Genomic DNA, 25,800 nt, shown 5'->3' with positions numbered 1-25,800 from the left:
TGTCTTTTTGTCAGTTTTGAAATAATTTCGTTAACAAATCAAACTGTTTCATATTAGAAATTGAAACATTTAGAGATGCATTTGTAGCAGTAAAGATAAACCTTCGCATATAAAAATGAATTGTATGCACAAATTTATTACACCAAGGATATATTGAAAACTTAATTTATCATAATATAAATGTTAATTTATTGATCATGTATAAAAAGTATGTTGTTTTACAATAGAGAGGTTTAGCAAACCAACGTGTACGCGTACGTGTACGTGTAGAACGGAAAATATGTGCATTACGTCATCAGTTTGTGTAATGACGAATTTCTACACGTATGTACCCGAATGAACATACGTGTAAATTGCAAAGTACCCGTAAGGTCGAACTTGTAGCCTCTGTTTCCCTGTTGTCTTTTTATTTTAATAAAAATGTTAACTTTTCTTAAGCCTGAATATTCAGTGCGAATACTGATATCTACCAACATAAATTTTCATTAGTGTTTAATATGTTATTGGAGTTTTATTTCACGCATCTCTTCCTCCAAAACATGCAGTGGCTCCATTATCTTATTAATTTGCGATAAAAAAAATGTGCATATATAATAAATGATGTTTAATAAAATTAACACATGCAGAATTCCTACTTTTCGTCTATAACCCACATTCTCAGCTTAGTAGGAGAGGATATCCATAATTACATTAAAACATTTACACGTACAAGTACACGTTACAACTGCTAAACAAGAAAAGTAATTGAGCTGGTACGCGTAGTTCTAACTTGTAACCTACACGTACAAGTACACGTACACGTTGGTCTGCTAAACCTCTCTAATATTGGGGAAATACAACTATCAGAAAAATGAGTTTGCAACACTTGATTTTTATAGATTTTTAATCAAACATAATTTATTTACAATTATTAAATGGTCTATATCCTTTTTGCATAAAAATACCTTAATTAGAGGACAGAAGAACCTCGTGGATTCTTTTTCCAGAGTAGGATTTCTGTTTCTCCAGAATATGAAATGACCATCAACAGTTTTGTATGCAAAATTGCCAAAATAAAATCATTAATGAAAACGTTAAAACTCTAAACTTGAGCAATTCTTTGGGTTCATTTCCCAGCAAGTCCTTCTTCCATGTGATGAAAATGAGTTCATACAAATTGGAGAGGTCAAATTACCTTTAAAACCCTAAGCATGTGGTTAATACTCCACTTTTCGTCTTATCTTGCTCTTCACAAGTATTCTCTTCTCATTATCAGACAGCAGTCAATCGCGGGTATATTAGATAAACTCGTCTACAATTTGCAATGCTATGTGGAACTTCATAGAATGTGGACATTTTTGTATAGATAAGAATTCGTTTTTCCCTATTGCACAAATTCTGCTTCCATAAACAGCAGCCGCGACGGAAGAACAGTGCTAACAATCGGCACTTAATGAGTTCCTCCAACGGTGCATTGATTCATCGTGCAACTCAGACATAACAAAATTTCTTGTCTTGCTCACTGGCGATTTTAGCACTATCTACCAGTATGCAATACATTAATGAAGTGTTGATCTAAGGGTAACAACTTTCTGTGCGAGTGCTTTCATTGATTTTGAAGATATTTAATATCATCATAATAAAGGCGAAATGTTACCAAGAACAAAATAACACACGAACAGTCCAATAAATTGTGATTAGTTGAAAAATATTTAATGTTGTTATACCCCTGTAAAACAGTTACTATATAACTCTATACGAAAAAAAAGTCCAGCATTTTGACTGTTGGACTGGAACTGTTGGATTGGAACTGTTAAAATCGACTGTTAAAAAAGACTGTTGACCGGTGACGTCACATTCCGCGAAAACGTGTTATTGATTAGAAGGGGTATAACAAAACAGTTGTTGACTGTGTCTCGGGCAACAGTTGCCCTCGACCCCAGTCAACAACTGTATAATGTTGCCTTTTAAATTTTTTTTCTCAAAATTTTAGGCTGTACTATTTGTCCTTTAACAATAATAAGATTGTGTTTTAGCTCACAATCAAATCTGATCTGGAGGTTCACATTCAAAATATCAAAACATTCTAGAATAATAATTATAAAATTGTACTCATATCAAAAAACACATTGTCATGTAAAGCAAACACTAAAGGTTGTGTATATACTCTAGCAGATATATGGGTTCTAAGGATTAACAAAATTAATTTTAACAAATGTCCTAATTAGTCTCAGTATAACAAGACGACATAAATAAGTGACCTTTTCATCAGAAAATATATTTTTTTAAAATCTTGTTTTTATTTCTGGACTATTTTATAAAATGTCATACATGAACGCGATGGAAAACTTTATACAGTTACTTGCTCTACACTGCAACGTAGTGAATACCAAGTAAGTACCTTTATCATTGTTTATAGGGGTGGCATTGACCGCAATCATGTCATTACTTAGTCTACTTTCAACAAAAGAAAAGAGATCCAAAATTTGATCAAGCATCAATGTGTGGCATACTACTAGTAAAAGACGAGGTTTAGAAGGTTTGAATATAGTGATTATGTTTGAGTGTGGATTATCTTGGTGAACTCAGTAATGTGGGTATCAATTCTGGAGTTGGTTGACTTTTGGCACCGTGATTACTGAAGTGGTCGCTTTTGTGTTGTGTTTACTTTAGTTGTTTGTGCTTGCTATGGAAAAGACTGTTCGGTTAAGAACATACCCAGTATCAGCCAGATACACCAATATTATATCAGTCTAAGATACAGTGTGTAATATGGAAAAGGCTATGTATTATTATTTATATTACACACAGTATAATACCATCAAACATTTTTTACGCCTCGATTCAACCAAGACAGTAATACAGCATGAATTACGCCAGACGTTGTTTTGTGATGAATGGATCAGGACCTTAAATCTTTACCTATTTCTGAAGGGGAAAAACCAGACAAGGCCCGCCAGGGGTTTGATGCAGATCATTTTAAGCTCTACAGATCGATATCAGTCCTACAGAATCTGCATCAGCCCTGGAGGTTGATACATGTACTGTAAAGTTAGCTGTATCGCAAATGCAAACCCCTTGTATTTACGACCCATGTAAAGTTGTAAATGTTTGTAATATTCAGAATATCTAAATATTCTTGACTTGGTTTGGAGGACGATATAGTTGCAGTGTTTCCTGATTGAAGAAGAAGCAACCAACCTCAGGACAGAAAGCGCCGTTGAAATACAAGAGTGATGTAGATTTTTTTAAACATTTCTTTTTTAGTTTCTGCTATGGATTCATACTGTTATTTGTTCAGATTCACTAGTAATTGGCTTTAGCAGTGATGGTGCTGGGAAAACATTCTAGTTTCCCTTATTCAGAAAAAACATTCTTAAGTTATTACAGTTTACCGTTTGGCACATAGAATTGGACTGGCTTTAATTAAAGGACGTCTAAACCACTCTATTAATCTTCCTTTGTAAAAATAGCGCAAAACAAAAAGACAGGGTCAAGGAAGTCTCTTATTTATGACATGAAAATATTAAACTTAGAAGGCAATTCTTTTAAGTTTAATGCAAGTTTTGGATGTCAAAAGAACCATGCCATATCAAGATAGTTTCCTCACCTCAAGAAGGCACTGGAACACTGTATTGGACTTACACTGCGTTCATCTCTCATCTTGACAGGTCTTCCTACCTGAATGCAAAAACTGGAAGCATGCAAAATTGTTGCACAGTCTACTTGCCTATTACTGTATAGTCTAAGCCAAAAATGTGCTATAATACTTTAAAGGCATAATGTACACACAGACACATATATGTAGGCATTTATAAAAACAAATAAGTATTTTAATTTTAACAGCAATTTATCAATTCTATGCAGGACTGTCAGTGATATGGCAATCAGTTTTTAGAACGCAGTTCGCAGTTCGCAGTTCGCAATTGAATAGTGAACTGCGTTCTATAGAACGCAGTTCGCAATTCAAAATTTAGTGCGATTGAATAGTGAACTGCGTTCTATAGAACGCAGTTCGCAATTCAAAATTTAGAATTCATATTTGGGGCCCGCTTGCCTTATATGCAATTGAATAGTGAACTGCGTTCTATAGAACGCAGTTCGCAATTCAAAATTTAGAATTCATACTTGGGGCCCGCTTGCCTTATAGGCAATTGAATAGTGAACTGCGTTCTATAGAACGCAGTTCGCAATTCAAAATTTAGAATTCATACTTGGGGCCCGCTTGCCTTATATGCAATTGAATAGTGAACTGCGTTCTATAGAACGCAGTTCGCAATTCAAAATTTAGAATTCATACTTGGGGCCCGCTTGCCTTATATGCAATTGAATAGTGAACTGCGTTCTATAGAACGCAGTTCGCAATTCAAAATTTAGAATTCATATTTGGGACCCGCTTGCCTTATATGCAATTGAATAGTGAACTGCGTTCTATAGAACGCAGTTCGCAATTCAAAATTTAGAATTCATATTTGGGGCCCGCTTGCCTTATATGCAATTGAATAGTGAACTGCGTTCTATCTAGAACAATTCAAAATTTAGAATTCATACTTGGGGCCCGCTTGCCTTATATGCAATTGAATAGTGAACTGCATTCTATAGAACGCAGTTCGCAATTCAAAATTTAGTGCGATTGAATAGTGAACTGCGTTCTATCTAGAACGCAGTTCGCAATTCAAAATTTAGAATTCATATTTGGGACCCGCTTGCCTTATATGCAATTGAATAGTGAACTGCGTTCTATAGAACGCAGTTCGCAATTCAAAATTTAGAATTCATATTTGGGGCCCGCTTGCCTTATATGCAATTGAATAGTGAACTGCGTTCTATAGAACGCAGTTCGCAATTCAAAATTTAGAATTCATATTTGGGGCCCGCTTGCCTTATATGCAATTGAATAGTGAACTGCGTTCTATAGAACGCAGTTCGCAATTTAAAATTTAGAATTCATATTTGGGACCCGCTTGCCTTATATGCAATTGAATAGTGAACTGCGTTCTATAGAACGCAGTTCGCAATTCAAAATTTAGAATTCATATTTGGGGCCTGCTTGCCTTATATGCAATTGAATAGTGAACTGCGTTCTATCTAGAACAATTTAAAATTTAGAATTCATACTTGGGGCCCGCTTGCCTTATATGCAATTGAATAGTGAACTGCATTCTATAGAACGCAGTTCGCAATTCAAAATTTAGAATTCATATTTGGGACCCGCTTGCCTTATATGCAATTGAATAGTGAACTGCGTTCTATAGAACGCAGTTCGCAATTCAAAATTTAGTGCGATTGAATAGTGAACTGCGTTCTATCTAGAACGCAGTTCGCAATTCAAAATTTAGAATTCATATTTGAGGCCCGCTTGCCTTATATGCAATTGAATAGTGAACTGCGTTCTATCTAGAACGCAGTTCGCAATTCAAAATTTAGAATTCATATTTGAGGCCCGCTTGCCTTATATGCAATTGAATAGTGAACTGCGTTCTATCTAGAACGCAGTTTGCAATTCAAATTTAGAATTTATATTTGGGTAGTTTTTAGCTCACCGAAACGAAGTCGGGGGGAGCTTATGCTATACCCTCGGCGTCGGCGTCGGCGTCCGAACCTGGTTAAAGTTTTTGTTGCAGGTCCTGTATCTAAGTTATTACTTGTCCTATCTTCACCAAACTTGCATGGATGATGCATCTTGACCTACTCATGGACTTGAAAGACCTGAATGCTGAATCAGGGCCATGAGTTTCAGATGCTGGAGGAGGTTAAGGTTTTTGGAGCAAGTTAGAGTTTTTGGTGCAGGTGCCCTTTGATAGCAATTTATAGGTTACTACTGGTCCTAACTTTACCAAACTTGCATGGATGGTGCATCTTATGATACTGATGCATCAGACATGCTTTAATGCTGAATCTGAGCCTTAGGTTTCAGATGCTGGATGAGGTTAAGGTTTTTAGAGCTGGTTAACGTTTTTGGAGCAGGTGCCCTTTGATGATTATATCTTAGTTATTACTGGTCCTAACTTCACTAAATTTGCATAGATGGTGCGTCTTATGATACTGATATACCTGGCAGGCTTGAATGCTGAATCTGAGCCATAGGTTTCAGATGCTGGATGAGGTTAAGGTTTTTAGAGCTGGTTAAAGTTTTGGAGCAGGTGCCCTTTGATGATTATAACTTAGTTATCACTGGTCTTAACTTCACCAAACTTATATGGATGGTGCGTCTTATAATACTGATGCACCTGACAGGCATGAATGCTGAATCTGAGCCATAGGTTTCGGATGCTGAAGGAGGTTAAGGTTTTAAGAGTTTGTTAAAGTTTTTGGAGAAGGTGCCCTCTGATGATTATATCTTAGTTATTACTGGTCCTAACTTCATAAAACTTGCATGGATGATACGTCTTATGATACTGATGCACCTGGCAGGCTTGAATGCTGAATCTGAGGCGTATGTTTCGGATGCTGGATGAGATTTGTTTTTTTGGAACAGGTCACAAATTTTATAGATAATAGCTTGCATAGTTGATTTAACTATAATATTAATGAACTGCAGAGGTAGCTTCAGATGCAGATCTCCATTATCAAAGTTGCTAAAAAAAATTATCCTATCTAAAACCTGCTTGATAGATGTGTTCGTTGTTAAATGATATAATATGATTCCTATGATATAGTATTGTATGATATGATACACTATTGTTTTATATGATACAATATTATATCATATATTATATTGTAAAAAGTTATATGATACGATATGATATTGTATCAATTTTTTTTTACATTATGATATGATATTGTATTGTGATATTGTTATGTATAGTATTGTTTATTATGATACAATATTGTATAATATGATATTGTATAATATCACATATATTATATTTTATCACATGCTATTTCATATGATATTGCAACATAATATAGTATCATATGATATGATATTGTATAATATATATCATTTCATATGATACGATATTGTATGAAATGAGATTGGTTTATATAATATATTATTATATCAATATATGAAAATGTATTATATGATATTGTATAATGTGATATTGTATCATATAATACAATAAAGTATACTATGATATTGTATGATATAATATAGTACTATATCACATGATATTGTATCAATTGATATGATACAATGTTGTAGCTAATTTTATTGTATCATATGATACAATATCCTACATTGTATTAAATATGATACAATATCATACAATGCAATATCATGCTATAATATTATACAGTATAATATTGTGATGCATTATGTGATATGATATTGTATCATATATTATTATAATGTATCATATCATATCAATATCATAATATATTATGATATTGTATTATGTGATCAAATACAATAATGTATAACAAGATACAATGTCATATCATATGTTACAATATCATATTTCATCATTATTTATTACAGTATTTTATTGTAATATATGATATATATTGTACTGGTATCATAGGATGCAATATAGTATTTCATATTATCGTATTGATAAACATTGTATCATATAATACCCTATGAAATGAACATATGATTATTATACAATTTTTATTATATGATATTGTTATACGATATTTTGTCAAAACAGTATCCATGTATATCCAAGATCATTAACTATGATTTTCAAATAATATGATAAAGGTGGTCTCATAAAGGTGATTCCTCAAAAAGGTGATCCCTCGTCTCGGTGAGCTTTGTAATCTGTTATTACCTATGTTTAAGAATCGGGCTTATATGCAATTGAATAGTGAACTGCGTTCTATCTAGAAAGCAATTCGCAAATCAAAATTTAGAATTCATATTCGGGACCTGAATTTTTCAGGGGCATCTACTAGTGGTATTTCACTACCACTGTGAAAATATGGTGATGCAGTTATCTACAGTTTCTGAGAATCGGGCTTATATGCAATTGATACTGTAGTTTCATTGATATTCAAGGGCATCAATTTTCGTGGATAAAGTGAAAATCACAATATCAAGTATACGTAAATTAGTGGCCAATGAACCTATCAATACAAAATGTTTATTAAAATTGCACTTCAATGAATATTTAATTTCGTGGATCAACTAAACAATGATCCACGAAATTCATATCCTTATCTAGTGACACACTAGTAACTATATTTTTATTCATATGCACTGATAATAAATGAAAATAATATATATATTTCAAAGTACATTTTATTTATTTTTTATCCATGCTTGCGTGCATGCATATTTCAGCATGCGCAGTCTAATATTTCCGGACACGACTTCCTACTAGACTGTGAAACTTGCAAAGTTGCGTTAGCGCGACGGCGTGTTAAGCAAAGTTGTGTTAGCGCGACGGCGTGTTGTGCAAAGTTGTGTTAGCGCGACGGCGTGTTGTGCAAAGTTGCGTTAGCGCGACGGTGTGTTGTGTACATGTGTTAGCGCAATGTCTCGTTTATCTGAACGCGATGTCGCGCTAATGCAAATGGCCCTATCCGGACACCATACCGATCTCAAAAACTATAGATTACTGCATCACCAAATTTCACAGTGGTAGTGAAATACCACTAGTAGATGCCCCTGAAAATTTCGGTCCCCAAAAATGAATTGCGAACTGCGTTCTAGAACGCAGTTCACTATTCAATTGCCTATAAGGCAAGCGGGCCCCAAGTATGAATTCTAAATTTTGAATTGCGAACTGCGTTCTATAGAACGCAGTTCACTATTCAATTGCCTATAAGGCAAGCGGGCCCCAAGTATGAATTCTAAATTTTGAATTGCGAACTGCGTTCTATAGAACGCAGTTCACTATTCAATTGCCTATAAGGCAAGCGGGCCCCAAGTATGAATTCTAAATTTTGAATTGCGAACTGCGTTCTATAGAACGCAGTTCACTATTCAATTGCCTATAAGGCAAGCGGGCCCCAAGTATGAATTCTAAATTTTGAATTGCGAACTGCGTTCTATAGAACGCAGTTCACTATTCAATTGCCTATAAGGCAAGCGGGCCCCAAGTATGAATTCTAAATTTTGAATTGCGAACTGCGTTCTATAGAACGCAGTTCACTATTCGATTGCCTATAAGGCAAGCGGGCCCCAAGTATGAATTCTAAATTTTGAATTGCGAACTGCGTTCTATAGAACGCAGTTCACTATTCAATCGCACTAAATTTTGAATTGCGAACTGCGTTCTATAGATCGCAGTTCACTATTCAATTGCCTATAAGGCAAGCGGGCCCCAAGTATGAATTCTAAATTTTGAATTGCGAACTGCGTTCTATAGAACGCAGTTCACTATTCAATTGCCTATAAGGCAAGCGGGCCCCAAGTATGAATTCTAAATTTTGAATTGCGAACTGCGTTCTATAGAACGCAGTTCACTATTCAATTGCCTATAAGGCAAGCGGGCCCCAAGTATGAATTCTAAATTTTGAATTGCGAACTGCGTTCTATAGAACGCAGTTCACTATTCAATTGCATATAAGGCAAGCGGGCCCCAAGTATGAATTCTAAATTTTGAATTGCGAACTGCGTTCTATAGAACGCAGTTCACTATTCAATTGCCTATAAGGCAAGCGGGCCCCAAGTATGAATTCTAAATTTTGAATTGCGAACTGCGTTCTATAGAAAGCAGTTCACTATTCAATTGCATATAAGGCAAGCGGGCCCCAAGTATGAATTCTAAATTTTGAATTGCGAACTGCGTTCTATAGAACGCAGTTCACTATTCAATCGCACTAAATTTTGAATTGCGAACTGCGTTCTATAGAACGCAGTTCACTATTCAATTGCGAACTGCGAACTGCGAACTGCGTTCTAAAAACCGATTGCCCAGTGATATTGCATATATTACAGAGAAGAGATATAACATTTGCAGACGCAAACAATGAACCTTATTAACAAACAAAATCCTTATACAGTTTGATGGAATACATTTTAAATCTTGCTTATACAGCATTAGTTAAACAACATTTCTCTAAGCTGATTGTTAATCTTTTATTAAAAATTCGTTATTTGAGTTCATTTATGAAAAGAAACCAGGATTTATCAAGATACATCGAGGTACAACGATTTAACGAGGCCGGGTCTAATTTGTTCTGCCCTAGATTTTTGAATGAATTTTTTTTATATGAATTTCTACTGATATACTAGTAATTATTTTTTTAAGATAAAAAATAAGACATTTACCACACCGTTTGCTTAAGGGGCATTCTCAAAGTTTGTTAATTTTTAAACATAGGACCCTATGGGATTTCGCTTGAAATGTATCAATTTTGCAATTTTTTAAAAACTTCTGCCCTAGGGATTTCTTTTTCTGTTCTACATATTAAAGTTATTGCTAAAAGGCATCAAATGGTCAAATAAAAAAACCTTTTACCTCCTGGTTTGTTCCAGGGGTCTTATCAAAGTAGTTTTTTGTATGACCAATTTGCAAGATTTGTCAGGTAAAGGTTATTTTTTATTTGACAAAAGCGGAAATGGTGATCTTTATAGTATTATTAAAACATTCAGACATATTTAAGTAATAAATAAACATATAACATCACATATTAAGGGTAATTAATATAAAATACATGGTTACTGTCTTGAAATATATGAATTAAGCTATATTAAAGCGGGTTTAGAAAACGTGACAGAGAGGTAGGCTTACTGAACCGGTACCCTCTTCGCGTTTTCGACAAATTTTGCTGAATATCTGGAGTTGAAACTATCACGCCATGGCGCCAACAAAGCAAAAAGATGACGTCACAATACAAATGAAACGCTGCGCGAAAGCGTGCGTACTCGTTCTGTACTCGGCCACGTTAAGTAAAGAAGGATTGACTGCCACAGTGATTGGAAGTTTAAGAAAATGGTTGGTTAATAACCAACCAGGTTATGATAATATACCCTGTCAAATTGTTATATCAGAGTTGTTTTTTATTCCACATTTACTTATTATTTCATGTTTTCAGGAGGCAGCATTCTCAGTCACAGTTTTCACAACAAGAAATCAGAGAAGTCTGGACCTTGTAGAAAGAGCGGAAAAAGAGAAGGGAGATAAATTTGGGAGAAAGTGGTATGGAAGATATGTGAGTTAGAAGAAAGCGAGATTAAATCATTTTCGGAATTTCTTAAATCTAAACGGAATCAAAACATACAAACAAGAGGTCCTAAGATAATCATAAATTATGTCGTGCCAGCAATTTAAAGACAGTTCGTTTAAACTTACATCTCTTAATAACTTCGACGGAAATTAAAAGTTTAACAAAAGTAAGTAGGTAACACCAACACCCTAAACTGGATGAATATTAAAGCAGTCCTGAGAAATATACCCTCGGAATCCATATAACATATTTTTGTATACTCAGTATATAAGATCTCTTTTTATACTTTGTCGATAAAAATCATAAAATGACCAAATGAGTGTACTGAGGTATGCACGCTTACATAACATCGGGATGTACCAAACATTGATTTTTATCCCCACTGGCTTTCAACAATATTTTAGGTCAACTGAGTAAATTCAGGTGACCTATTGCTATCCGTTTTTGTCCGTCGTCGTGCGTCGTGCAACGTGCGTTAACAATTTTACATTTTTAACTTCTTGAAAACTACAAGTCCAATTGTTACCATTTTTTATGTGAGGCATTTTTATGGTAAGAGGAATTGTGAAATTTATGGCTCTACCACCCCCGGGGCACCACAGGTGGGGCCAAAAATGCAAAAAACCAAATTTTCAAAAATCCTCCATACATGTGAGGAGAAAACTGGTTGCATTGTTATGAAATCCATGAAGCACTCTACCAAAATTGTGAAATTCATTGCCCCTGGGTCAGGGGTTCTGGCTCTGGGGTGGGGCCAATATGGCCATATAGTAAAAATGTATTGAATCTCTTCTCTACTCCAATGGATATTTGTTAAAAACAAATTGCATGATTATGATGTCCATGAAGCCCTCTACAAAAATTGTGAAATTCATGTCACCTGTGTCAGGGGTTTAGGCTCTAGGGTGGGGCCAATATGGCCATATAGTTAAATGTATTGAATCTTAGAAAATCTTCTTCTCTATTCTCATATATATTTTTTAAAAACTAAATGCATGATTATGATGTCCAGGAAGCCTCTTACCAAAATTGTGAAAGTCATGGCCCCTGTGTCAGGGGTTCGGGCTCTAGGGTGGGGCCAATATGGCCATGTAGTAAAGTATTAAATCTTTAAAAATCTTCCTCTTCACTCCCACACATGTGGGCAAAACAACTGAATAAATGGTTATGATGTCCCCTAACCCCTCTACCAAAATTGTGAAATCCATGGCCCCTGGGACAGGGGTTCAGGACATTGGGGGGGGGGGCAATATAGTGTTAATGCATATAATATTCAAAATTCTTCTTCTCTATTCTCACATATCTGTATGAAAAACTGACTTCATAATTATATTTACTAGGAAGTCCTCTACTTAAATTTTAAATTTCATGTCCTCTGGAGTATGGGTTTTGACTCTAGGGCAGGGCCAAAATGGATGTATAAGTGTTAATGCATATAATGTTTAAAAATTATCTTCTTTACTCCCACACACCTGAAAGGAAAACTAATTCATGATTTCGTAGACCAGATCTCCTCGACAAGTTTGTGTATGGGTTATATGCTACTCAGGTGACCGTTAAGGCCAATTGGCCTCTTGTTGTTAAAATCTGAACTAAAACGTGCGGAAGAAAGCCTAATATGGGGGAAGTCAACTATATAGTCATCTTTCCACCCGGGGGAAAGACTACTTAATAGCCAGTTTTCCTGTGCTTTCAAACGCGACACGATTAAAAAATGAAGTAGGTAGGGGTTGTATGCGATGTTTAATATATTAAATGAAATCATACTAGACGTGTAGCTCTATTTCAACGCGCTTCAAATTCATAAATATGTTGACAGTAACTTAATTCATCAATCATCATTATATGACCACAGTGCAGATTTTTTTGTCGTTGAGACAATTAGAGCAGGCTTTGTGTTCGATGCTAGTCTTCTTAGTGTAGCGGATAGTGGGGTAAATATTTCACTTGTGGAGACAAGCAACAAATTTTGCATGAAGGTTCGTTGAACATTATTTGATTAAAAAATATCGTTGGCCATTCCAGTTTTGGTCATTTTCAAGATGGCCGCCTCTTATTTCAAAATGGCGTCTTTTTTCATAATGTTTTCGTTATATTTTCAATATTTCTGGATGATATTTTTATTTTCTGTGAAATAATGAAGAAGGGTTTGTTGCATGATGTAATTAGAGGTTCATTCCAAATATGAACCCTCTGCGCATGCGTTTAAAAACATGCTGCAGTTCATTTTTGAATGTACATGATCTAATCGTCTGAGCAGTTGCAGCTGCAAAGAGCAATGCAAAATAATTCGGACTTGAAACATTTGCAATTCCCAGAACAACTAATATTACATAATTCAGTAGTTCTTGACATGAAGCCGCAATTGGTGGTAAGGATGTCCAGTATGAAATCCCAAAACCGCAATCTTTATCCCAACCCCATCTGGAAGGAATGGTGAGGTTTGTCACTTTCATAGTGACTGACTTAATGTACTATGTTCGGCTTGCAATACAGATCTCTTAATATGCTCTGCAAGAGCAGCTCTTGAGGGATCGAGGGATGCATCTTGACCTCTTTGCGCGTAAGCAGCGACCATACAATGGCATCCCTCGATCCCTCAAGAGCTGCTCTTGTAGAGCAAATTAAGAGATCTGTACTGCAAGCTGAACATACACTGGGTCAGTCGCTATGTAAGTGACAAACCACACTATCCCATCTTCCAGATGAGGTTGGGTTTAAGCTTGTGGTTTTTCGGTGTTACAAGGGACATCCTTACCACCAATTGCGGCTTCATGTCAAAACCTACTGAAATGTTGATGTAATGTTAGTTGTCCGACTTATTTTGCATTGCTCTTTGCATCTGCAACTGCTCAGACGATTAGATCATGTACATTCAAAACTAAACTACAGCATATTTTAAACGCATGCGCAGAATGTTCATATTTGGAATGAACCTCCTCAAATTATATCATACAACAAATTCTTTTTCATAATTTCACAGAAAATAAAAATATTACCCGGCAATATTTTAAGTATTATGAAAGACGCCATTTTGAAATAAGAGGCGACCATCTTTAAAAAGGCCAAAACTTGAATGGCCAACGATATTTTTTAATCAAGTGATCGATGTTCAAGGAACCCTCATGCAAAATTTGGTGCTTGTCTTAAGTGAAATTTTGACCTAAGCCGCTACACTATCTTAGTGAGTTATTCCGCCTTCCCTATGACATGTACATAGGGAGTTTTTTCTTTCATTGTATGTATATCTTTATTTATCATCATTCTGTATTCATATGCACTCTAACATACATTTAGTTCCGTCTGAAGATTTTTGCAAGTCAAGACCAGTTCTGACTTATGCTCTTCTTTATAAAGGAGGAAAAGCAAATGACCATTGGGTTAACATGGTTTCCTTTACCTTTTTTTCAAAATGAAATTTTGGGATTTATGTAAGTTTCTTGTCCTTTTCTTTGCTATTTGTTATTTGTATGTGGCGACGTAGTGGGTTTTCATTGGCTTGTGTCCTACATGGTCATAGAAACCAGTGTCAAACCACCCGTTAGCAACGAAAACCATGCAAATAGTTCTCATATTAAGAACACAAGCAAGTAATCCTCGTTTAGATACAAAAATAACAACACTTGCAGACATGTTCTGAGTTAGTGTAAAAATTAAATGTAGCTTTATAGTGAATATGTATATTTTAGGCAACTTGAGGCTCTCGGGTAATCTATTTCTATTGTCTTGTAAACAATTTTACATTTTTAACTTGAAAACTTCAAGGTAAATTGTCACTTATTTTTTAAATGCTAGTACAAGTTCTATTTTGGGAAATCGACTTTAATTTCTTTTGATTTGCATGCTTCTGTGCATTTTAAATGAAACTGAGTATTATAAAGGAACGATTATTAAAAGAATGCAGGTCTCTTCTTACCAAAAGTTTACACTTTGTGGTCCCTGGAGCCAGGGTATAGATAATCAGAGATTTTTCTGACGCTTGCCTCTTCGCTTCCCGCCCCCTTTTTATGAATAAATATTTTTTTCAAAATCAATTTAAAAATGACAGAGGTAACAGAGTTTTTGTTTAGGGTTTTTAAAAACTCTAAAATAAATCTTGAATTGCAAAAATGACACCCTCTGACAGGTCAGTGTAAGGGCTATGGAACTCAGGTGAACGGCAAGGCCTGTACACATCTTGTTTTTTAATGCATAACTATCTTATATATATTTGTATATAATTGTTCGTTCAAACAGCATACAAAATTCGCCAGGATAATACAATCTTAAAGGCAAAGGAAGAAAACAGAATTTATTACACCTTTGGTTATCAGTTTGTTTTCTTTACACATCTAGTCTCAACTGGTTCGTAATTGATTTTCCTTTCTTCGTTTTGATGTTACATTACTTTGATTTATTCAATTTAAAACCTTTTAAAATCGATCGATAATGTAAAGAGAATCTCATAAAAAGTTGAATGGTTCGGGTTGGATTTCAATAATTAACTTGAAACTGAAGTGAATTCTAGAGTGTTGACGGTATCCATTTCATAAATGCGTACTTCAGTGCAATCGTCCGTTTAGTTGAATTATCACGACAGCTTGTGAAGCTGCATGTAAACAACAACAATAACAACAGAAAAACAGGTTAAAGGGACTTAACACGATTTGAGACGATAGTTTCATGTTTTATTTTTATGCATAAAATGGTTTAAGTCAAGTTACATGAGAGATACAAAGAAAAGAAGTTATTGTTGTAACAAAGCTCGACAGAGTCTTATAGTTGTTTACAAAAAATGTAAAGTAAAGAAATTACAAATTACAATAATTGACAAAATAACTTGTAGCAAACCAAGTACACTGATTCAATATGTTCTTAAATAATTTTTATCAACAACAAAAAGCAAATCAGATTTGAACTTATACCAATACAACACATTTGCAAACAATAACAAGACAAGAGATTTGTTTACAGAACAAAGAATGCTCACCTCTGTAACTCGCTTGTAACTCGAATTTGATGATCAAATTTTGACAAATATTAAAAACATTAATATTGACCATTCTAGACAATAAAAATGAAAAAACAAACTATGAAAAATTTGTGCTCAAATCGTGTCTTAGTTCCTTTAAGATTATGGTTTTGGTTTTTTTTTTAAATATTTCTCGACTTATTCTTATCACTGTTATCATCCTTAAACAATAAAAAAAAATAAGAAACTTCATAACACTACATCGTGAGAAGTGTATAAACCAAACGTTTATTCCACGATCCTAAATTAAATACACAATTTAGAAACTTACATTAACTTTTAAAAATATGAACACTGGAGAACGATGATTTCTAGACGTAGAATAAACATCCAGGCACAAACTTAATTAAAATAGGGTCGTTAAAGTTCTATTACATGTATAAGTCATAGAGTTAAATGTATTTAAAAATGTTCATCTTACGATCCCATCCTTCCACAGCTACATGGGTATATGTAACCTTATACAATTTCAGATCTTAACTAGGTTAGCAATGGGCTTCTTGTATGAATTAACAATTTGTTTTCCGATGACTTCTTGTATGAATGAACAATCTGTTTCCCGATGGCTTTGCAGATGCTTGGGCAGTGATGTGTAAGATAAAGTGGCAGCAGAGCTAGGACTTCCTGGTAAAACAGGTACAATTAATGTAAAACTCATTGCACCCAGACTATGGTGAAGCTTAAGAACGACAAAGACAAAGAAAGATCTAAGTGCATTTCTATTGTGTGTTTCAAAGGGCACTTGCTGCTGTTGACTTGTTATCACTTGACTAATACCTCTTTATGTTGTAATATAAAGGGGGTTTTTATTTCTATTTTCTCATTGCGGATGAACTAGTATTCTTATCGATTAAAAGTAACATGAGGTTTTGCCAAAATATTGGTAACAGATCAGATCTCTTCACTGCTGGCAGCGTTTGTTTTATGTAGGTGCTCTATTTTTCCAAAAGTATGAAACACCCTTGATTTACAATTCTCATTTTAAAACTTTAGTACCATAACGTTTATATTTATATATTTGGACGTTCCTTTTAAAGTTTTAACAAATATTAAATAGCATTTAATCAGCCATTCATTATAATATTTTTAAAATATTTTATAGTTTTGGCAATAAGCAAATAAGAACAATATTTGCAAAATCACATTCACATTAATCTTCATAGTAAATTTAACGTTTAATCGAATTTGAAGTTTACAAATGAGTCGACACAGTCTGGTTATGCAATGTTTTCATGTGCTTTCACGAACATGCGCTACAAGGAGCTCCTTGTCTGATACATTAGTTTTTAAGTGGTTGGAATTTCTCGGCTTCATTCAGTTAAAAAATAAACTTCCGCAATCCAAATAAAGAAAAGATATTTCTTTTATACAACGGCGTGGCATTCTTAAAATTTAGTTAAATCTTAATTAATTTTTCAGACACATACATGTAAATGTATATAGTTATTAAAACGATCATTCAAATATTTACTGTGAATTGGTCAACAATTTCAATAATTCATTTCAATGCAATGGTTTATTGACATCACCATGTTGGGATACAGTCAAAATGAAATCAAATGACAGACAAAAGAACATTATAACATAAAGGCTACAGCATGCAATATAATTGCAATATTAAAAAAAGAGAAGTAACGGAGATCATTAGAGAGCTTAGAGCTGTATTTGAAGTAGCACAGGAGCCCGGCAACAAATAGTTTACAGATTATTTCCGTACATCCAGCGCTTATCAGCTTGTCGTGAATCAGTGTTTTCCTTTCCCTATCAAATGCGATTCATACCAGCGTTTTGTCAGACTCGGACTTGAGGCTACACTTACCGTAATGTGATGAGCGCCAAATGCTGTAGAGAATTGCGGTTAATTATTGCACTCTTTGAACTACAAAAATAGATTTATATAAGTAAACCATCCTGCAGACACAACAAAACACTTGGCATATCTTGTATTTTTTATATTTGTTTGATCTATGGTTTATATGCTTTATGAACGCATTTATATTTTGGATGCAAAACATCGTATGCTTTTCGTTAAAAAAAACCAAATGCTGCGAACTTCATAATAAAAGGAAAAGCGCATAAATATTTGTTTGAAGTAATAAACTGTTTATTTTGTACATATCTTTTAATGTTTAAATTTTGGCTTCACAATAACGGTTCCGTGTTGGTTGCCCTTTTAAAGATTCTATGCATGTACTGGTCTTCATCAAGAGACTCGTTTGGAGTTCAAATGTTTACAATAAAGATTCAAATCAAAAACAAAATTTGGTAGAAGAAAGTTTTTGTTGCTTATGTAATTTTTTTGGGAATGCTAGCTACCTTCATAGCCCGAATAAAGCGCAAAAGAAAGCAATTTATTGTTTTTATTTACATCTGCCTTGATTTTTTGAATCAATTATTAGTAAATATAGAATTTGCGTCTAATTCCAATAGTAAATTATGTACAACATGTATGTTAAAATCTGATAAATGTAAATGAAAGGAACAGACAATTGATTTCTTATACTTTATCCAAACAAATAGTTAACAGATTTCACAGCCCCCCCCCCCCCCCCCACATTGTAACAAGTTGCTCACTTTTTAATGAGTATTCTAATGAAAATCTCATACTAGGGGATATTTTTATTCGACCTCAACAACTCCTTTGTTTTCTAGACTTTTCTGGAAGAATATTCTATTTTCAACCAACAAAAAAAGATCAATATTTTGAATTCTGTATATGTACATACATTAAAGAGAAACCCATCTGCAAAATAATTTCGTTTTATATTATGAAATAAGTACGGAACTGTTAACAAATCTACAAGCTGAATGCATACATTTTCCTTAAAACAGTTCATAGATCAACTGATGTTCAGAGATCGACTAATGCAATGTTCATAGATCAACTGATGTAATGTTCAGATATCAACGAATGCAATGTTCATAGATCAACTGATGTAATGTTCAGATATCAACGAATGCAATGTTCATAGATCAACTGATGTAATGTTTAGATATCAACGAATGCAATGTTCATAGATCAACTGATGTAATGTTCAGATATCAACGAATGCAATGTTCATAGATCAACTGATGTAATGTTCAGATATCAACAAATGCAATGTTCATAGATCAACTGATGTAATGTTCAGATATCAACGAATGCAATGTTCATAGATCAACTGATGTAATAAGTTGAAATGTTTTACCCCTTGTTTGAATAAAAGACAGAAAAGTTTTTGTTTGTAGTCAAGGTAAATTCTTTATTGATACCTGGCGCAACTTAATTAATGCACAAGAACAAGACAGTGCCGTGATGCCGGGTCATGCATACCTCTCCGTACAAAAAAGAGCCGGGCTAATTGTAATTCCGTGGACACTTCATGATCAACCTGATAAAGTATGAATTAGAGAAGAAAAATAAAAAGCCCATAGACTACATCACGCTATTAAGAACATTTCTTATAAATCTGTTTAAAACTTTCCTAAGAAAATAAAACTGACTCAATCTCTATCAGAAAAGAAAATATTCATATGTAAAAATGAGATATAAACCATAATTAAGGTGTGACACAATTTTTATTTCTTCGATCTTTCCCCACTGTGTCCATTAGGGGAATGAACTTGTTAATCGTAAATGTTTTCAAAAGCGATATTTTTAACTGGGTTTTCCATAAATTATCAAATAACAAAATCCAAGTAATATGCACTTGAATTATGTATGTTCAATTGATATGCAAAACATCAACTTTATATCTTGAAAGCTGTAGGAGGAGTTATCTGTACAAGTGTTGTCAACCGTTTAAGTATGTCAGCGTTCTGGATATTTCCTGGCCAGGTGAGGGATACGCTCTACTTGCTACAGAAGGCATCGTTCGTTATCAGAGCTCTATATCTGGTATTCTAAGCGGTTATTGTAATGTGGTAGGTAATATCAGTCAGACAATTGTCAACACTAAGATCCTTTACTACATACAATTATGAAAGCTGTAACTATATACAACACTGTGCCTTAGTTTATGGGACGTCATAAGTAATAAAGAGTAAGGGCCAAACAAAAACAACAACAAAAACAAACTCAAGTCCTTCACGATATCAAGTAGCAAAATGATGATATATTTAGACTTCAAGGGGAATATTTACAATCCATTCATTTAGAATGCGTTTTCCCCTGTAAATAAACAGATTTGTTGTAATGCTACGTTCCCACTATCACGATTTGCAGTGCGATTGAAATCGAGGTCGTATACTAAAGAAATCGTAGTAATCGCTTCAAATCTCACTTAGTCTAGATCTTAGGGTACGCCATGGGAGTCGTTTTAATCGTAGACTGTCGAAAAATGTGCTAGAAACACTACGATTAATTTTCAATCGTAATTATTCGTTATTTCCGTATCAGATCGCACTGCATCGTTATTAAGCGCAGCACGTCGCAATTAATCCCCCTATCATGTTAACCTGGATCAATCTTGAATTTGGAAACCACCATGCTAAATAGATGCAAAGTCGGGTCAAATCGTAGTTCAAATCTTGCTAAACTTCCATCTTGATTGTTATAAAAAATTTCATCACCATGACCCAAATAAAGAACATGTGTTCCTGGTGACCGTATAATAACGTATACGAAAATATATTCACGTACATAAGGGGGCTCAAATCGAAGACTCGTCTCGTGATATTCGGATTAGATCGAGATTAAATCGAGATTTCTGTGGGGACAATCACAGGGGCCAAGCCCGTTTTAACATTAATTTCAATGTAACCATAAATAAAGAAAGGGGTCTAACTCTGACCCAGATAAAAAAAAACCTATCAGATCGCTTAAAAAGCCTAATAAATCAATTAATTTTTAAAACATAAGTGCGATTGTTTCTCGACTTGTTGGAATACTGTTGTTGTCATAGGCAAAATCCCATCGTGAGACCTGGACCGGTAAATGTCCGAGTAAAAATAAACTGGCGACTTCGAGAGAATAATGACGTATATCTCCGCTATTTAAAGAACCATTAACATGAACTTCGGCATGAGTGTATCTTAGACATTACTTTTCCGAAAATTACAAGCATATTGCGAGTTTTTAAAAATTTAATTGATTTATTAGGCTTTTGAAGCGAGCTAGTAGTTTTTTTTATCTGGGTCAGAGTTCGACCCCTTTCTTTATTTATGGTTACATTGAAATTAATGTTAAAACGGGCTTGGCCCCTGTGGGACAATATTTCTTGAACTTCTTTTCTCGTATCCAAATGGACAATAAGAACGCGGCAGATTGCTTCTCCTGAAATATGTCTATCGTGACTTATCGTATCAAAGATTAACAAACTGCATAAGCACATATCGGCTCTCATCACCTCTACTCGTACACCTAATCTTAGAACAATAGAGATTTTCCTCGATCAGTTGCGCTTTGTCAATCGTAATTTTCTTAAGGCTGCCTGGTCCGATTTTTTTTGTAATTACAGTATAATTTTTTTTTCTCATACAAATCATTTATCTTAGAAAGTTATGGACTTTCTCCTATTTACACCAGCAGAATCAGTCTCCTTTCAAAGTTAGAAATATTCAAAGTAAATAAAAATAATTTCTCTTTGGGCAAACGAAAAAACAAACCAGAATGCATCACGGGAATGTTTAGAAAAGGAAACCGCTTGGTTTCGTCCCCCGAATGGTTGGCTTTATTCAACCCGCATGCTATGCATCGATTGTAAAGAAAGCAGACTTTAGAAATATTAGCGAACAAAACGTACACATGTTTATTTGTAATTTGTCTGATAATTTAGACCTTTATACCGCGAAATAAAGCGGTACCTTTTATTGTCATTTGTTTTGTTAGCAAATTTTGTACGTATTTTTCTTCATTGAAATTTGGCATAATTGACGGGTAAAACTACTGCAATGTCTTATTATTATACATATACTAAGCATAGCCATCGTTTAAAAGCATAAAATCGGACCAAGCAGCTTCAACTGATTGCAGGACGGTCGGATCGAGCCTTTAATTTATTGTACAGTATAAATGAACAATATTTGACACTTTAATTCAACGTTACCACGATTCCGAATCTCGGCGCGATTGAAATCGCAGTCGTTAACATAGTAATCGTAATAAAACTCAAAGAAGTCTAAATTTCTTTCGCAGCAATCGTCTTGATCATAGAACAATTTAATTTTCAAAAATTACGATCAGCACGATTAATTCTCAATCGTTATAACTCGTGATTATTGTATCAGATTGCGTTGCATCGTTAAAAAGGGCAACATGTTGCATTTAATCGTGCCACAACCCCCTCCAATGGTGATGATTAAAATCAATTTTCATTTGGTCAAAACATACACCACGCTGGACTGCGTTTATTTGTAATGTGTCAATATGGTCAGTCGGTCTATATAGACATATCCTTCGGGGTCAAATCGTAGCTCAAATCGTTTTCACTGTTTATCATGATCGTGAAAAGAATCGCAATCATTATCGTATCCTATCGCAACAGAGCACATCGGCTTGTAATGATCGTATTGTAACATATAAGAACGTACTAAACACGTATAAAAGCTTCCTGAATCGCAGGCTTGTGTCGTGATGTTCGGATCAGATCTAATTCAAATTCTATATTGATAGTTTTTCCAGAATGCATGTTATCAATCTTAACGGGTCATGAGATCGCGTCGCCTTGAATAAATCTACCGTGGCCTTACTGTTAGTATTAAAACACACGAATCGCTAAAAAAAAACGTATCAACTCGCATCAAATAATATCGTAGGCTTAAAATTTTCAAAGAAATTCCATGATCATATACGATTTGTTAATCAGGGTGATTGTAGCAGATGGCGCCATAGTGGGAACCTAGCATAATCTGAAAAAAATATCTTTATAAGTGAATAAAACAATTGTGTACCCATTTTTGCAAAGAATTTATTACAAAGGAGGACATAGTTTTTACATATCTTTAGTATTACTGATTTCTTAATTCTCATCTGAATTTTTTTCTTAGTTGCTTTAAAAGGCATGAATTTGATATAGGCCTCATATTGGCCCTAATTGAAAACCATCATTAAACTGTAATTATTTGTTCTCTTTGTACAGATAAACATGATTGTGAAGTTTTTTCATAGTTTTCATTTTGATCCAAATGCACATACTTTAGAATTAAAACCATTTTAAGAAGACCTTTGACTTTCAGTATATAGGACGAAGCTATCGATTACTTGCGTCAAAACAAGTTAAATATGACGCGGTTTCAAGCGAAATATGCATCGATTGCGTAGTTTTAGCCAGACAAATCTTGTTGATTTCAAAGAGCCATGGCTGAGTGTCTAACAATGAAATAGACAGGCCTACGTCACAGTGCTGTTTGACACAACTACCTAAAGTCCAAGCTCTTGTTAAAATGGTTCAATGACGTCATACAGTTTATATTTTTCCCTCCTGTTTCGCATTTTTAGCATTTAGGATTTTAGAAAATATTGAGCGATTGCTTGAAGAAACAAAATATTCTCATCAAAGATGTATCTATTCGAGGCTTATAAGTGACAAAAAATGTTCATTGCTTAAAGTGTCGCTCTGTATTTCCCATTAAAAAAAGATATGAAAATGTAAATTTTTGGCTGCTTTTGATTAAATTACGAAAAGGGTAACTTATGACGTCATATACTGTGAGTGCAAATAAATAGGTACAAAATATATCTTATACCAGCTCTTCTAAAAGATAAGAAAACAAACTGGACCCATACCATATATAGTCTTTTGCCATTTAAAAATAATCTTTCCGTAGTAATTTTCAAATGAAAACATTTGATCATATGTATCAGTGTTTTATTTTCAAATCTGTCATTTTGCTATATTAATAAACAACTTTTTATTCAAAGTTTAACATTTAAGCAAATAAACATGACATAAAATTCGTTTCGTAAGAATACAATGAATTAAAAGTTATACAAAAACATGTACGAAAAGTCATTTAACATCACTCTACTGACGTAACAATAAAATGGAACCCCTCAATTATCCATTTGACCGTTCTGTAGCACCTTATCATAGATTTCGCCAACAGTCCAATGAGGAGCAAGAGTCCTTTAGCCTCCATCGCCTGTGGCGACACAGACTGTCCAATGAGAGTCCATGACACATAACAGTCACAGTTGTTATGGAACACGGAATACTGCCTCTCCCCCAGCCTCCGCCGGGCCTTCCGCACACAGTTCCACTTCTGTCGGCACGTCTGCGGGTACTTGTCCTTGAAGATCACAAACACCCCCGATACAAAGTCCAGCGTGTCGTTATTGTTCGCAATCTTCACGGTCTCTTCCCTGATTTCAGCTACCCCGCGAAACAAAAGAATGTTGGAGATTCTCTTCGGCGCGTAATGGATGATCTTAATTTTGTCCGTGGTAGCCGACTCCACCATGTAATGGTGGTTGTAACTGCAGTCAAAAGTCCACCACAGAAAGTGCAGCATCCGCGGCCGATGTACCTTTATGTGGGTAGCCGGTCCCACGACGCCGCATCGTATCAAGGTTTTTAGGTCCTCCGGATCTTTCACCCTCCTGCAGGAACATCCCTCCGGCTCGTAGTCGGCGTCGTAGACAGACTTCCTGGAGTAAGACTTGATAAGCATGTGTCCAGTATTCGGTGTAGTTGTCAATGCACTCTAAACGTCTAGTTTGTATGTTGTCCTCTCGCTTCTTCACTTAAATCGATTTAAGGAAGGTTTAAATATACACCTTTGCAGTGTCGATGTATGTTTACGCTAAATTTAGATCTTGTACTGAACGGACTTTCCCCTTTTACGGGAATTTTCTTTGTTGAAATTAAAACTTTTAAAGTTCAAGCAAGAGTGTGAATCACAACATAGCACAAGTCATTATGGTTTTCGAATATGCAAATAAAAAGCTGCTAAAACAATTTAATATGCACTGTAGAGACATTTTCACTTGAACGACCTTGGCCCATTTCTTTTGGGGACTTTAAAACCCAAACACTTTTTGAAACACACTGGTATAAATTACAACATGTAAACACAGTAAAAATGAATACGTAAATCAAGTATTATGTCATCGTCAGAGGGCAAAACCTGCTACATGCAGCAGAGAGAGAACGCAACAAAACGTGAAGAATTAATTAGACATGTACTTCAACTCTGACTGATGTGATGAAGTGCACTCCTCTACAGACCCTTGTTGGTGACAGTCAACGGCAACCCGATACCAGAACCCCCATCATTAAACACTCTACAAAGTAAAACACAGGAAAACCTTTATATTCAATCAAAATTCTCTACTTACCGCTGTTGCTATTCGGAATTGATATTGCGCCGAGCCACCGTTGCCTACCTAAACAGCAGGTGCAGGAGGTATGCACAAACGTTCTCAGTACAGTGCCCCTTTCGTTTCCTTTAGGATTTATATCCATAAAAAGTTTCAGATAACTCCTGCGTTTTTTGGGGCTGTGGTTTGCATTATCTAAAAGATACAATATTTCCTGGTTTTCATTCATTGTATTTACTCTGAGTTTAAGAAACATCATGATGATATTTCACATTCCGATGTTTCTAAATATAATGAAATGAGTGCAAGGCGGCCTCTAGTGCTTAGTAAATTAATTTTATTAACGATTTACTTGTATTTATTTTTTATGCTAAAATGATATTTAAAACAGAAGTCCATATATAAGAAATAAAATAATTTTGAAATAGCTTTATTATATAAATTGCTATGTAAAACGTATGACCAATATCAAAAATTAGGAATGTTGGGATTGTTCGCCCAATCAATA

At 34.7% G+C, this 25,800-nt stretch overlaps 1 protein-coding gene across 3 annotated transcripts; it reads right to left on the bottom strand.

Annotated features, from left to right (window-relative positions):
• Positions 1-23,827: 23,827 nt before the first annotated feature.
• LOC117692902 (uncharacterized) lies at positions 23,828-25,465 on the bottom strand. Of its 3 annotated transcripts, none has more exons than XM_066080484.1 (2): positions 25,311-25,465; positions 23,828-24,715 (listed from the first exon to the last, which is right to left on the bottom strand). In XM_066080484.1, exon 2 carries the CDS (start codon positions 24,641-24,643, stop codon positions 23,993-23,995), a length of 651 nt encoding a protein of 216 aa, XP_065936556.1. In that variant the 5' UTR covers positions 24,644-24,715; positions 25,311-25,465; the 3' UTR covers positions 23,828-23,992. The 3 variants fall into 3 exon arrangements, with proteins under 3 accessions (XP_065936556.1, XP_034338237.2, XP_065936558.1); XM_034482346.2 differs by having other exon boundaries at positions 23,828-24,710; positions 25,311-25,445; XM_066080486.1 differs by lacking the exon at positions 25,311-25,465 and adding an exon at positions 25,159-25,177 and having other exon boundaries at positions 23,828-24,710.
• Between the last annotated feature and the right edge of the window lie 335 nt (positions 25,466-25,800).

The sequence above is a fragment of the Magallana gigas genome, chromosome 3 (genome assembly GCF_963853765.1).
Source record: "Magallana gigas chromosome 3, xbMagGiga1.1, whole genome shotgun sequence".
Lineage (NCBI taxonomy): Eukaryota > Metazoa > Mollusca > Bivalvia > Ostreida > Ostreidae > Magallana > Magallana gigas.
Note: the sequence above shows the minus strand (reverse complement) of the source record. Positions and strands in the feature narration are given on the sequence as shown.